At 40.7% G+C, this 12,945-nt stretch overlaps 1 protein-coding gene across 1 annotated transcript; it reads left to right on the forward strand.

Moving 5' to 3' along the window:
* Window positions 1–907: 907 nt before the first annotated feature.
* On the forward strand, window positions 908–11,554 carry LOC121865333 (polycystic kidney disease protein 1-like 3; the record flags this gene model as incomplete). Its single annotated transcript, XM_042364672.1, has 3 exons — window positions 908–1,135; window positions 9,747–9,860; window positions 11,421–11,554. Coding segments are annotated over 3 exons (476 nt in total), but the record flags the coding sequence as incomplete, so codon positions are not given.
* Between the last annotated feature and the right edge of the window lie 1,391 nt (window positions 11,555–12,945).

Below are 12,945 nucleotides of genomic sequence, written 5' to 3' on the forward strand. Positions count from 1 at the left end.
GGTCTGCTCATCACCCATATCTGCAGCTACTGGAGACGTTAATCCATCCCTTTGTATCGGCGGCAAGTTAATCCTTGTGTCTGACCTAACACCTGACCCACATCATCACGGCCACGTCATGAGCTACGTACACCCTTGCTATGCGCCCCCCCCCCACACACACAACCTGTAACCTGTTGAGGATTAAGGAAACAACTTCAAACAAGCTGCTCATGTGGTGTGGGTCAGGTGTTAGGTCAGACATGACGAGGATTAACTTGCCGCCGATACAAAGGGAAGAATTAACGTCTCCAGTAGCTGCAAAACCATGCAGTCTCGGGTCATATCAGTTCATGTACAGCCGACCAATCCACCAGTTACAAGCAATTCACTTCAGTTCTCCACAAGTCTCCATCGTGACAAGACGAGGGGAGGCTAGACGACTTTTAAGTTCTCTTGTGTTTTCGATCCAGTTATTTACTTCGTTGGAAGACATAATACTATAAGGTAAGAAATATTAAAGTATTGGTTAAAAAATATTGATGTGACTTTTGCTGCGGTACTGAGATTAAATATTAAGATTTTGTTTCACAGCATTGCGATTTTATACTAAGACACTATCCTCACTGGGGTACAGACAAAAGCCCCCCAGACGAAAGCCACCCAGACAAAAGCCCCCCATATATATATATATATATATATATATATATATATATATATATATATATATATATATATATATATATATATATATATATATATATATATATATATATATATATATATATATATATATATATATATATATATATATATATATATATATATATATATATATATTCCCATTTCATCCACAAATATTTATAGTTTATAAAATTAATATAAATTTATTTCATACAGAACCTCAATAAGCCTTTATCTTATGCAGTACCTCTATGAAGTTATGGTGTTCACGGGTGGCAAGGAGGAGGCAAGCACCACCAGCAAGGTACAGTTCATTCTCACGGGAGAACGAAGTGAAACAGATGTAAGGACTTTTGCTGACCCGGAGCGATTATTGTTCAAGAGAAATGCCATTGATATATTTGTTATGACTGTTCCCGAATGCCTCGGTAACATTCAGTTCCTTAGGATCTGGCATGACAACAGTGGCAAGGTACAGTATTTATTTGTAGTTTATATGCAGTATTTGTATATCTTGATTGGATACTTTATTTACCGTAAATCTCTTATGGAATACTATACATTGATTTTTTGGTGTATTTTCTTTCTTTTTAACACCTTCTGTCAGGTTATTATATCCATATCTTTGGGTTATCCTTATTCATACTTGTGAAATAGGTTCACAGGCTAGAATTTGATGGTAAGTAGTAATCCAGCTTAGTCCAAGGGTAGTGTAATGTCAAAGAGGCTGGGGAAGACTTTTGTTTTAGTCTATTGAATAATTAAGTAAATTCATGGCTTCAAACATTCCTTTGTGTAGCTAGGGAGAGCATCAAGTGCATGCAGCAGTGTTTGGAGGGACTTCCATTTCACTTTTTTTTTATATATATATATACCTGTACAACATACTGTTAGTACTGTATTTTCACACAGTATAAAAAGCAGTTTTTAAGTATAGCTTACGCCCTGCACTGATTTTAAACCTTGATCTATACATTATAGGCCTTCTGGCTTGTCTCTCAGGGGTTACTTCCCCAAACCTCTTATTTCCCATTGTTTTGCCAACCACGGGAGAATTTTAGAACATAACAAGCAAAATAGGAAACAAGATCTCTTTGACCTTTAACATTACAGTACCCTTGGACTGCCCTAGATTACTAATTACCAATCAATTTCTAGTTGCGGCTTATTCTTAAAGAACTCGTTTCATTATTATAATAATGATAATAAATATACTACATACAGCTTTCGGCAGTGTACCTCTTGAAAGGCTGAAAATTAAACTGGAAGGGTACACAATTGGGGAAATTTCCTCGCGTGGATAGAAGATTTTCTACATGATCGCAAGCAGTGCGTGGTGGTTTATGGCACGAAATTATCATCTGTACCTGTCACAAGCGGGGTACCACAGGGTAGTGTATTGGACCTGCTGTTGTTTGTTTGTTTCATAAATCACATGCCTGACACTGTACACTCCTCCATACAAATGTTTGCGGATGGCGCCAAGTTATTTCGGGAAATCAAGAACCAAGCGAACTGTGAAGAGCTGCGGAAGGATCTCTGTGAGCTCCAAGAATGGCCAAAGAAATGGCTGCTGACATTCAATATCACGAAGTGTAAAAGGATGCACCTAGGGTGTATCGACGGTAAGGACGCGTATCATATGTCCCAACGGGATGAAGTAACTGCACTATTTGAGACTGAATGTGAGAAGGACCAAGGTGTGTATGTTGACAATGAGCTGAAGTTCTCGGGCCATTGCGAGAAGAAGGTAAATCAGGCAAATAAATTATTGGGTCTTATAAGAAGGTTGTTCAGATATCTAGACGTCCATCCCTCGTAACAATCTTCAAGAGTGAAGTGCTTCCCCATCTGGTGTACTGTCACCCCGTCTGGTCCCCGAGATATGCTAGGGACTGTCAGTTGGTTGAAAATGATCAAAGGAGGGCCACCAGACTGGTGCCTGCACTTCGGCACCTCAGCTACCCTGAGAGATTGGAGTTCCTGAACTTGCCTAGCTTATACTACAGTCGGGTAAGGGGCTACCTAATTGAGGTGTATAAACATCTCAGAGGGCACTACTCAGTTGAGTGTCCTTACTTGGAGCTGGTGGATGCTCGCCCCACAAGGGGTCACAGCTCAAGATTGAAGAAGCCGCAAGTCCAGAAAACTGTGAGGGCAAACTTTTTTGGAGTGAGTTTTGTGAACTCTTGGAACAATCTACCAGAAAGTGTTGTGACTGCACCGAGTGTGAGCTCTTTCAAGACCAGACTTGACCAACACTGGAGCAGGTTCAGGCACATTCAGGAGCCGATGCATGCCCAGTACTTGCCAACAGTGCGTAACAGAGACGTGACCGATCGCCCAAGCGGCTAACGAGCCAATCAGTGGTGAAGAGGATAAAAGTAAAGTAAAAGTAAACACTACCCACACACTCCAATTACTAAGCCACTCTCTCTCTCTCTCTCTCTCTCTCTCTCTCTCTCTCTCTCTCTCTCTCTCTCTCTCTCTCTCTCTCTCTCTCTCTCTCTCTCTCTCTCTCTCTCTCTCTCTCTCTCTCTCTCTCTCTCTCTCTCTCTCTCTCTCTCTCTCTCTCTCTCTCTCTCTCTCTCTCTCTCTCTCTCTCTCTCTCTCTCTCTCTCTCTCTCTCTCTCTCTCTCTCTCTCTCTCTCTCTCTCTCTCTCTCTCTCTCTCTCTCTCTCTCTCTCTCTCTCTCTCTCTCTCTCTCTCTCTCTCTCTCTCTCTCTCTCTCTCTCTCTCTCTCTCTCTCTCTCTCTCTCTCTCTCTCTCTCTCTCTCTCTCTCTCTCTCTCTCTCTCTCTCTCTCTCTCTCTCTCTCTCTCTCTCTCTCTCTCTCTCTCTCTCTCTCTCTCTCTCTCTCTCTCTCTCTCTCTCTCTCTCTCTCTCTCTCTCTCTCTCTCTCTCTCTCTCTCTCTCTCTCTCTCTCTCTCTCTCTCTCTCTCTCTCTCTCTCTCTCTCTCTCTCTCTCTCTCTCTCTCTCTCTCTCTCTCTCTCTCTCTCTCTCTCTCTCTCTCTCTCTCTCTCTCTCTCTCTCTCTCTCTCTCTCTCTCTCTCTCTCTCTCTCTCTCTCTCTCTCTCTCTCTCTCTCTCTCTCTCTCTCTCTCTCTCTCTCTCTCTCTCTCTCTCTCTCTCTCTCTCTCTCTCTCTCTCTCTCTCTCTCTCTCTCTCTCTCTCTCTCTCTCTCTCTCTCTCTCTCTCTCTCTCTCTCTCTCTCTCTCTCTCTCTCTCTCTCTCTCTCTCTCTCTCTCTCTCTCTCTCTCTCTCTCTCTCTCTCTCTCTCTCTCTCTCTCTCTCTCTCTCTCTCTCTCTCTCTCTCTCTCTCTCTCTCTCTCTCTCTCTCTCTCTCTCTCTCTCTCTCTCTCTCTCTCTCTCTCTCTCTCTCTCTCTCTCTCTCTCTCTCTCTCTCTCTCTCTCTCTCTCTCTCTCTCTCTCTCTCTCTCTCTCTCTCTCTCTCTCTCTCTCTCTCTCTCTCTCTCTCTCTCTCTCTCTCTCTCTCTCTCTCTCTCTCTCTCTCTCTCTCTCTCTCTCTCTCTCTCTCTCTCTCTCTCTCTCTCTCTCTCTCTCTCTCTCTCTCTCTCTCTCTCTCTCTCTCTCTCTCTCTCTCTCTCTCTCTCTCTCTCTCTCTCTCTCTCTCTCTCTCTCTCTCTCTCTCTCTCTCTCTCTCTCTCTCTCTCTCTCTCTCTCTCTCTCTCTCTCTCTCTCTCTCCTCTCTCTCTCTCTCTCTCTCTCTCTCTCTCTCTCTCTCTCTCTCTCTCTCTCTCTCTCTCTCTCTCTCTCTCTCTCTCTCTCTCTCTCTCTCTCTCTCTCTCTCTCTCTCTCTCTCTCTCTCTCTCTCTCTCTCTCTCTCTCTCTCTCTCTCTCTCTCTCTCTCCTCTCTCTTCTCTCTCTCTCTCTCTCTCAACATAATTAACTGATGCACAAGTGTGTGGCTGTATGGTGGCAGGTTAAAGATTAGCTGTTAAGGAGCTCTTGGCAACACTCAATCTCTCTAATCATCCACACCTTGCTGTTATGTATTGTAATGTTGAAGGGGTACAAAGTTGCTCACCTACACTCAATTTTGTGTGTAGGTATCAGCTGTTCAATAGCATCCGGCAGTGCTGCTGGAGCAGTGTTACCAAAGAAACTGATAGACGCATCACTTCCTCATCACTTACCTCCTTTACTACCACCTACATCATAATTTATGTGATGCAGAGATGGATTAGCTTCAGCCAGAGCCGAGCTGTATGATATCCACTGCCTCCAACCCTCCCTCCTGCCAGCCTCCCTCCCTCCCACCTCCTTCCCCTACACCCCAATTCAGTGACCATCACTACCTCAGACCCCCCACACCCACCACCCTCCTTCCTCTACCCCACAATCCCATCCCACTTCCTCCTTCCCCTCCCAAGGTCGCATGCTAACTACCGTGGACATATATGTTTATATTTATGTTTTCGACTTTATAATAATCATTTATTTTATTTCTATTGTTTACACATTCCTTATGAACAATTGTGTGTGCATGCACCAGAGCAAAAGTTATTTAATAAAATACAGTACAGTACAGTACAATACAGTGCATTACATATATCTACTCGAAATTATGAGTTGAAAAGTAACAACGACACAACTCAAGGTTGGCCCAGTTTCTCATTTGCAAATAAGCAGGGTTGCAATTATTGGAGTAGTGAATAGCAAGGTATTCCTGTACTCTTCTATAAAACTGTTATGCTTTCTCCAATTTAGGTTTATAAGGGGGGGGGGGGTTTGTTGGCAAAAGTTTCTATTTACATTCTACTCATTACTTTTTTCTATAGCTGTGTAAGAGGGATTTTTAGTCTCTAGTTATCTTTTCTTTAGTATCTATAATAATTTCATATACAGCTACTCCCCGACTTACGACGGGGTTAGGGACCCAAATCCAGGTTGTAAGTCGGAATGGTCGTAAGTTGGACATAGGAAAAAAAACAGTACATTATATCTACAATGAAGTACAGTACAGTAAAAGTAATACAGTGTGATTGAGCACTTACCTTTAATGTAGTCAGCTGAATGCACACAGGGCCCTCATAATTTTCTATTTACAGGAAACATGGAGACTATATTAAATGGATGAAGCAGAGGAGACAGGGCTGGGCAGGTCATCAATGTTGCTTTCTTCAGACAGGTTTATGTACAGGGGAAAATTGCTGGTTGAAGGTATTGGATCATCTTGAGGGAGTGAAGAGGCAGCACTGGTGGGGCGTGAGGAGACAGCAATGCGGGACTTCTTAAAATAGATGTTCAATTTAGACTGCAAAGTTTGTTTTTTCTTTTCATTATAAATTTCCCTGTAGCAAGCAAGTGCATCTTGGACCATTCTGTCAACTTTGGCAAAACGCTCATAATTTTGATCCATTCCGTCAAACATTTGCATCCCCTTATTAATTGTAGCAAATGCCTCTGACATTTGCTTCACTGAAAAATTTTTGGGGGGTGCAGGTCCTTTTTCTACATTTCAACTCTCTTCTTCCTCTGCATTTTTGTGTGCTTCCAGTTCAATAAGGTCCTTGTTACTGAGCTCTTCTGCTACACTTTCAACCAACTATTCAACATCTTCATTATCAATTTCTAACTGAAGCTGTTTACCTAACTCCACTATCTTGTTACTAGTCTCAGGAATTGCTTCATTTTCATTAAATCCTCTAAAACTGTTCACATATCTTTTCAGTGTTTTCTTCCATATTCCATTCATGCACTGTTGTGTAACCTGATCCCATGCTGCAATAATGTTCTTTATACATGTCAAAATGTTGTAGTCCTTCCAAAACTCTCTGAGCGTTTTCTCACCTTCAGTAGCAGCAACAGCCTGAGCGAAGGTCGTACGTAATTAATTTGCTTTAAAAGTAGCAATAGCACCTTGATTCATGGGTTGGATGACAGAGGTAGTGTTTGGTGGAAGGTAGACTACCTTAACATCAGAGTGCATGTCGTCCAGGTGTGGTGGGTGTCCCGGAGCATTATCTAAAATCAGCAAAATCTTGAATGCAATCCCTTGTTGAAGACAATACTCCTTGGCTCGAGGAATGAAACAATTCATGAACCAATCCTCAAACAGTGCTGAAGTCATCCAGGCTTTCTTGTTTCTGCAATAAAACACTGGCAGTGTGTGTTTGCTGACATGTTTAAAAGCCCTGGGGTTCTCTGAATGATAGATCATGAAAGGCTTGATCTTGAAACCAGCAACATTCCCCCCCCAACAGAAGTGTAATTCTGTCCTTGAATCCCGGCATTGTTTTCGCCTCTTTGTGGATATATGTCCGTTCAGGCATGCGCTTCCATAATATTCAAGTTTCATCGACATTGAATATTTGCTCAGGTAAATAATTTCCCTCCACGATGACATGATCTAGCTCCTCCTTAAAAGCTTCGGCAGCACCAACATCAGCACTAGCTGCCTCTCCACTCAGCTTGACATTATGTAAACTGTAGTGGTTCTTAAACCTTTGGAACCACCCATGACTTGCTGTGAAGGTTTGGTCGCACTCATCTCCTGCCTGCTCCTTCAGGCTTACGAACAGGCTTCTTGCTTTAGCCTGTAAGGCTTAAGGGTACATGCTTCTGTATTTGGTCTTCCATCCATATCACCAATAATTTTTCCATATCATGAAGAGGACCTTGTCTTTTCTTTGTAATTATAGTTCCCTTTATTGGTGTTGTTCCTTTCACTACATCACGAATACGTTCCTTGTCCTTCATAATAGTGAATATCGTCGAGTGCGAAAACCCTAGGTCACGTGAAATTGTTGCTACAGTTTTTCTGTTTTCATACTGCATTATTATCTTCATTTTCGTCTCAAAAGTCATTGACTGTCTCCTTTTCTTCTGAGCACCAACAGCACTCTCACTTCTATGCTTACCAGTCATTATAAAGTCAATTAAATACGAAAATAATGTCAGTACACTGCGAGATCAGTATAGGATACGACAGCCAAACACCAACTAAACGCTCTACTGCGTGGGAGCTGTACCCATGCGGTGACCCAAGCCACACTCTCGTACGGGATGGAAACGTTTTGGTATAGAAAATGCGCTCGTCATTTGAAAAAAAAATTGATCCCGACCGAGCGGTCGTATGTGCGGATGGTCGTACGGACAGAGCAGATCGTAAGTGCGGGTGGACGTAGGTCGAGTAGGTCGTAAGTCAGGGAGGAGCTGTACTACCAACTGAGTTCTAGTAAATGTTCCATGTTTTTCATTCCAAAATAACATGAGGTTATAAGTGATGGGTTAATATGTGTTGTTGACAAGTGTGTAAATTAACCATTTTATTTGTCAAACAAATAATATATTATTTGTTTAATGATGTAACAAGTACTGTACATATGAATGATCTACTCACAACCCACATAACGAGCGCTACCACTGGTATCATCAATATTTATGGTTACAATACTCAACATGAGATAACTATATTTCTGCTAATTATCCCCAATCATGTATAACAATAGTTCTTGGCACATATAACCCAGATTAGTGCACCTGGCAAGACTCGGTTACACTGGGTGCGGGAGCTGTTTACTACAACAAACAGCAGAAGCTCGCTGGCCAGTAGCGCCTGGGGTAGACTCGATGCAGTGTGTCTTTATACGGTGTTCCCTGGGTGCTCTTGTCCTTAGATTCTAATCTCGCCATATTAAAGACATTCTTCAAGGAACATCTTGCCCGTAGGCGGCTACCACACCTCGGTAGTGGTGACAACACAGACAGTGCCTGGAGATGTGTTGAGGAAGAGTCACGAGTGTGTTAAAAGGTCTAACTTCAACTACACATAACATACGTCTGGCAATGATACAGACGATACTTACGTTACTTTAATTATACTTGGCACATGATCATTTCTCTATGTTAAAACATGAACACTGATATTCACAAAATTCACTGAGTTAAACTGACTTAACATGGCGGTGGGAAACAAACGTTCACATACCTGGATATGCGATGAGGAAGAGTCACAAGCGTGTGAGTCTTCCTTGTGCATTCATTTATATATGGGCATCTGGCAACTCAGCCATGCACCAGACATGCCAGTAAGGCTAATTATGCAATTACAGAAATTACATTTAAATCAGCTGTTGTACATTTTGCTATGAAAATCAGTGTCATGGGTCCGGTGAATTTTCTTATGTCTATTTTTATAATCTAATCAGAGGTGAGCTTGCCAAGAAAAAGTTAAATGAACGTTATATACACACGCTTACAACACTATTTTTACAGGCTCAGCAAAACTACACACAAGGGCCCTCTGTGGGTATACGTTTAGATCTTGGAGATATAGAGTTTGACAGATTTATTCAGGAAATTAATTGCTTTCTTAAATAGACAACTGACAATAATCAAACTACAAATATCAGATTCTCTGAGGTTTGGGCATTAAAATAATCTAACTTCAGTAGTATTTGGAAACTCATGGGCAAGATTAGTGCAGTACTTCGTCATTCTTACTGGCAGACTCAACACTCACTTATTTGACAAGTTTTACTTACAATACATACAGTTGAAGCTTTCAATATCACTCACAAGGGATCTTGAATGTTTCATCTGTAATCAGACATATCTAACACAATATAATATCAATGGGTTCTTACTCAATTTCAATTCTACAAACATGGTATGAGCTCTGAAGAAATAACATAGTCTTGGAGATATATGAAATTGAGAGAAAACGTAGGTTCAGACGTCCTGAAGCAATAAGAAACTGGACGCCTCAGCTGGGGGACTATATAAAAAGGTCACAGCTACATGTTTTGTGGGCTATTGAGCGTAATATGAATCGTTTGATTTCACGTTAACTAACATGTACGACTGTGGTCATTACAGGGTGTCTTCAATCCAAGTAACTATTCCTTTTGACCCTGTACATTTGCTGGACTTGGAGTTACTCAAACCCACTTGGGTGTAAAGCTGAATCATTGGTCAATCTTCCTTTTTTTTCTTCTTCTTTTTTATCATTGACTGTGTAAAGATAGTTACTAAAGAAATGTTTGACAAAATTTACTCTTTCATTATGCTTTGAGCTGAAGAAAATATTTATTAATTTTATGTACTTCTTTTCATTAGGATAGTGAAGCTTCTTGGTACCTTCGCTACATCGTCTTCAGAGATGTCCAGACCGGTCAGAAGTTTGAATTTATTGCTAACTGTTGGTTTGCTGTTGAACATGATGACTTCCAGGTAAGAAATTATGACATGGTTACATAAAGAAAACATAAGTTACAAAATCCAATATAATGAACTCTCGAATTAGCGGAAAATTTTTTCGCTCAATTTAGTGAACAAGTTCACTAAATCGAGATTAATTCCATTAATACACTCAGACCTACAGAGTGAGGTGACATGCCAAACACTTACACAGCACACACATTAACAGCACTACTAAACCATTATTTTATAACATTTTTACTTTATAATTTCTATTTTATAATTAATTGATACATGATGGCTCGATTTGGCTACTTTTGCACTTAGATAACTGATCAGTGAATAAACCGGGGCATGTGGAGACACATTATACATTAGTGATGCCATGAAGCTTTGCAACTGCAACCACAACTAATAAAGGCAACGGTCCATCAAAATTTCTTACATGTAATCAAATGGAGCTGTTCACACCTAACCGGCACGTCACCATCACGTATTAATTTGGTTCCGTTCCGTCACATCTCGGTATCTCCAAGAGAATATTTTGACGTGATGAAACGTTTCCGTACCGAACCGTTTCCAATACGTTATGGATGGTGTGAACAGACACGCAGTCAGTAACAGTCCGTTTGAGCTAGAGAGCAGGCGGAAGGGTCTACAGCTTGATATAGGCCTAGTTGATTTATTCACTTTTATTTCACATCATGAACGAGCAGCTAATTGAACTGGTTCGCAGATATGAAGAACTATATGATATGTCCAACAAAAAATATAGCGATAATGTTTATTAGGACAGACTGTGAAAATCATAGGAGATGAACTAAACAAACCAGTTAAGAGGTTATCCTTTATTGTTATGTAACACTGCATTGTTTGATTTAACTAATCTTGAATAAACATTTACTCAAGCAGTCTACTGCCAAGGTATAGAGCCAGATGGGCTGTTAAAGAATTGATTAAATTTCTCTCTTACATAAAAGGCACTTTGATTGGCATTTCCCCCTTGTCCAGCCAAACCAGTAAAGTTATTTTCTAAATAGGCACGAAAAACAATCACAATGGACGTGAAATTAAATGTGATCACCCGCCTTCAGAGAGGAGAGCGTGTGTCCGAGGTTGGCCGCGTGCTTGGTTTAAGTGAGAGCACTGTTCATACCCTGTGTGGTATATGATGGTTCCCCTAACCTGTACCATTTACATGTATTCTTATGGGAAAATTATGTTTAATTTACGCCTTTTTGAATTAAGCGGTGGTTTTCAAGAACGTAACCCCCGAGTAAAACGAGAGGTGGGCGTATAAAGTACTTTTCTCTCATTATTCTGTAGTACAAATAATTGAAATCAGCCTGTGTAAATAGAACTCCTTAAATACTCTATTATCATTAAATTCTTAGGAAGGCGAGGGGAGGCACATAACCTCTACATATGATAGTGCCTATTTAATTTTTCTACCTATACAGTACTTTACTCTCTCACATTCACCTGGCCTTGTACTCTGTTTTTCACACTTGTTACTTTGTTCTCTTCTCATTACTGTAAAAATGTTTACCCAATATAGAGTACAATATATCATATTACCATCACCCCCAACAGATTGATAGACTTATTGCTGTGGCTGGAGAGGCCCAGAAGACAGAATTTAAACACCTTTTTGATACAAGATCTCACAAAAACTTATATGATGGTCACCTGTGGTTTTCTGTCTTTGCTCGCCCTGCGCGCTCCAGGTGAGTGCTTGTAAATGTTGAATTCAGTTATAACTATTTTATTTTGTTTCATACTTTGCAGATAATATGCAATGGAGAACATGATTTGTAATGAAGAAAAGTATGTTCCATTAAGAAGAGAGCTAATAAAATCCTTATTTATGCCATCAAAGTTCAGGGATTGTGGGCAGTAAATAATCACTCCAGTCCCATGTGGGAGCCTCATGGATGGACGCATGCATTGTTGAAGTTACCCTAGTACCACCAGCATATTCCTCATCCTTGTCACTCAAATTCCCTAACGATTCACTAACACCACAAGTCATAACTTGAGGAAAGTCATTGTCTTTACTTATGTCACTGTCACTCTGCATGGGACCTTTGTCTCCCAAATCAAATACTGTATAATAAGGTCAATTTTGTTCTGTGTAGGGGAGTGGGACATATGGGTGGAAGTGTATATCTTGACTCAGCCATGGTCCAGCCTATTCTAATGGTTGAGATGCCTACACCCACCTCATGGCAGGTGTGAAAAGGCTTCACAAATATGCTCAGGAAAAAAGAAAAAGCCATTTTTTTTTCTAAAAAACAGTTTTTGTGATATACAGTGGTCCCTTGGTTAACGAATACAATTCGTTCCACAAAGTCGTTCGTTAACCGAATCCATAATTCAATGGGTAATTGGTTCCAGCTCACAGAAAAGTACAGTATAGTCTCCATTACGCGGTCAATTGAACCCGTGGCGGTCCGCATAAAACGAGAAATGCGTAAACGAAATAGCAGAACATATGGGATTAATTGAAATAGAGACTGGGCCGACCCCCAAACTACACTTTTCAGACACAATACGTACGTTGTAGTAAAAATGACATCTTAATTTTATGATGGTATGTTCACACAATTAATATTTAAGAGAAATACAGTCGCTGGCTAATGTCCATTCAAATAATGGACTCAACACTCCCCCCCCCCTTCCCACACTCGCTGGATCCCTCCCTCCCTCCCTACCCCCCACCCTCCCTCCATACCAGAGAAATGTTTGGGTGAAAACAGTATATTTACATTTTTAGTAATAAATAATACCTTAGACTAAAGTTAGGACAATATAATTGACATTGCTGGATTCCTTGCAGGACAGGGAATATTTTGAATGTAAATGTCATATATTTTGCGCAAAAGATAAAATTTTTGCTCATTTTCATCATCATCTTAAATTACATCTAAAATTTGTACAGGTTGTATCTCTCTAGTCCCGCATTCTGTGGTCCGGAACGATTTTAGTTTGTCCAATAGGTAGATAGGCAGCTTTTTTTCTTTTTTTTTTACTTATCTGAATTATTATTATTATTACAGGAGTATTAAATTTTTGCCCCTCAGGCCCCAATGTGGGTCAGTGACCTATGCCCGGGTGG

The sequence above is a fragment of the Homarus americanus genome, unplaced genomic scaffold (assembly GCF_018991925.1).
Source record: "Homarus americanus isolate GMGI-L3 unplaced genomic scaffold, GMGI_Hamer_2.0 scaffold40951, whole genome shotgun sequence".
NCBI lineage: Eukaryota > Metazoa > Arthropoda > Malacostraca > Decapoda > Nephropidae > Homarus > Homarus americanus.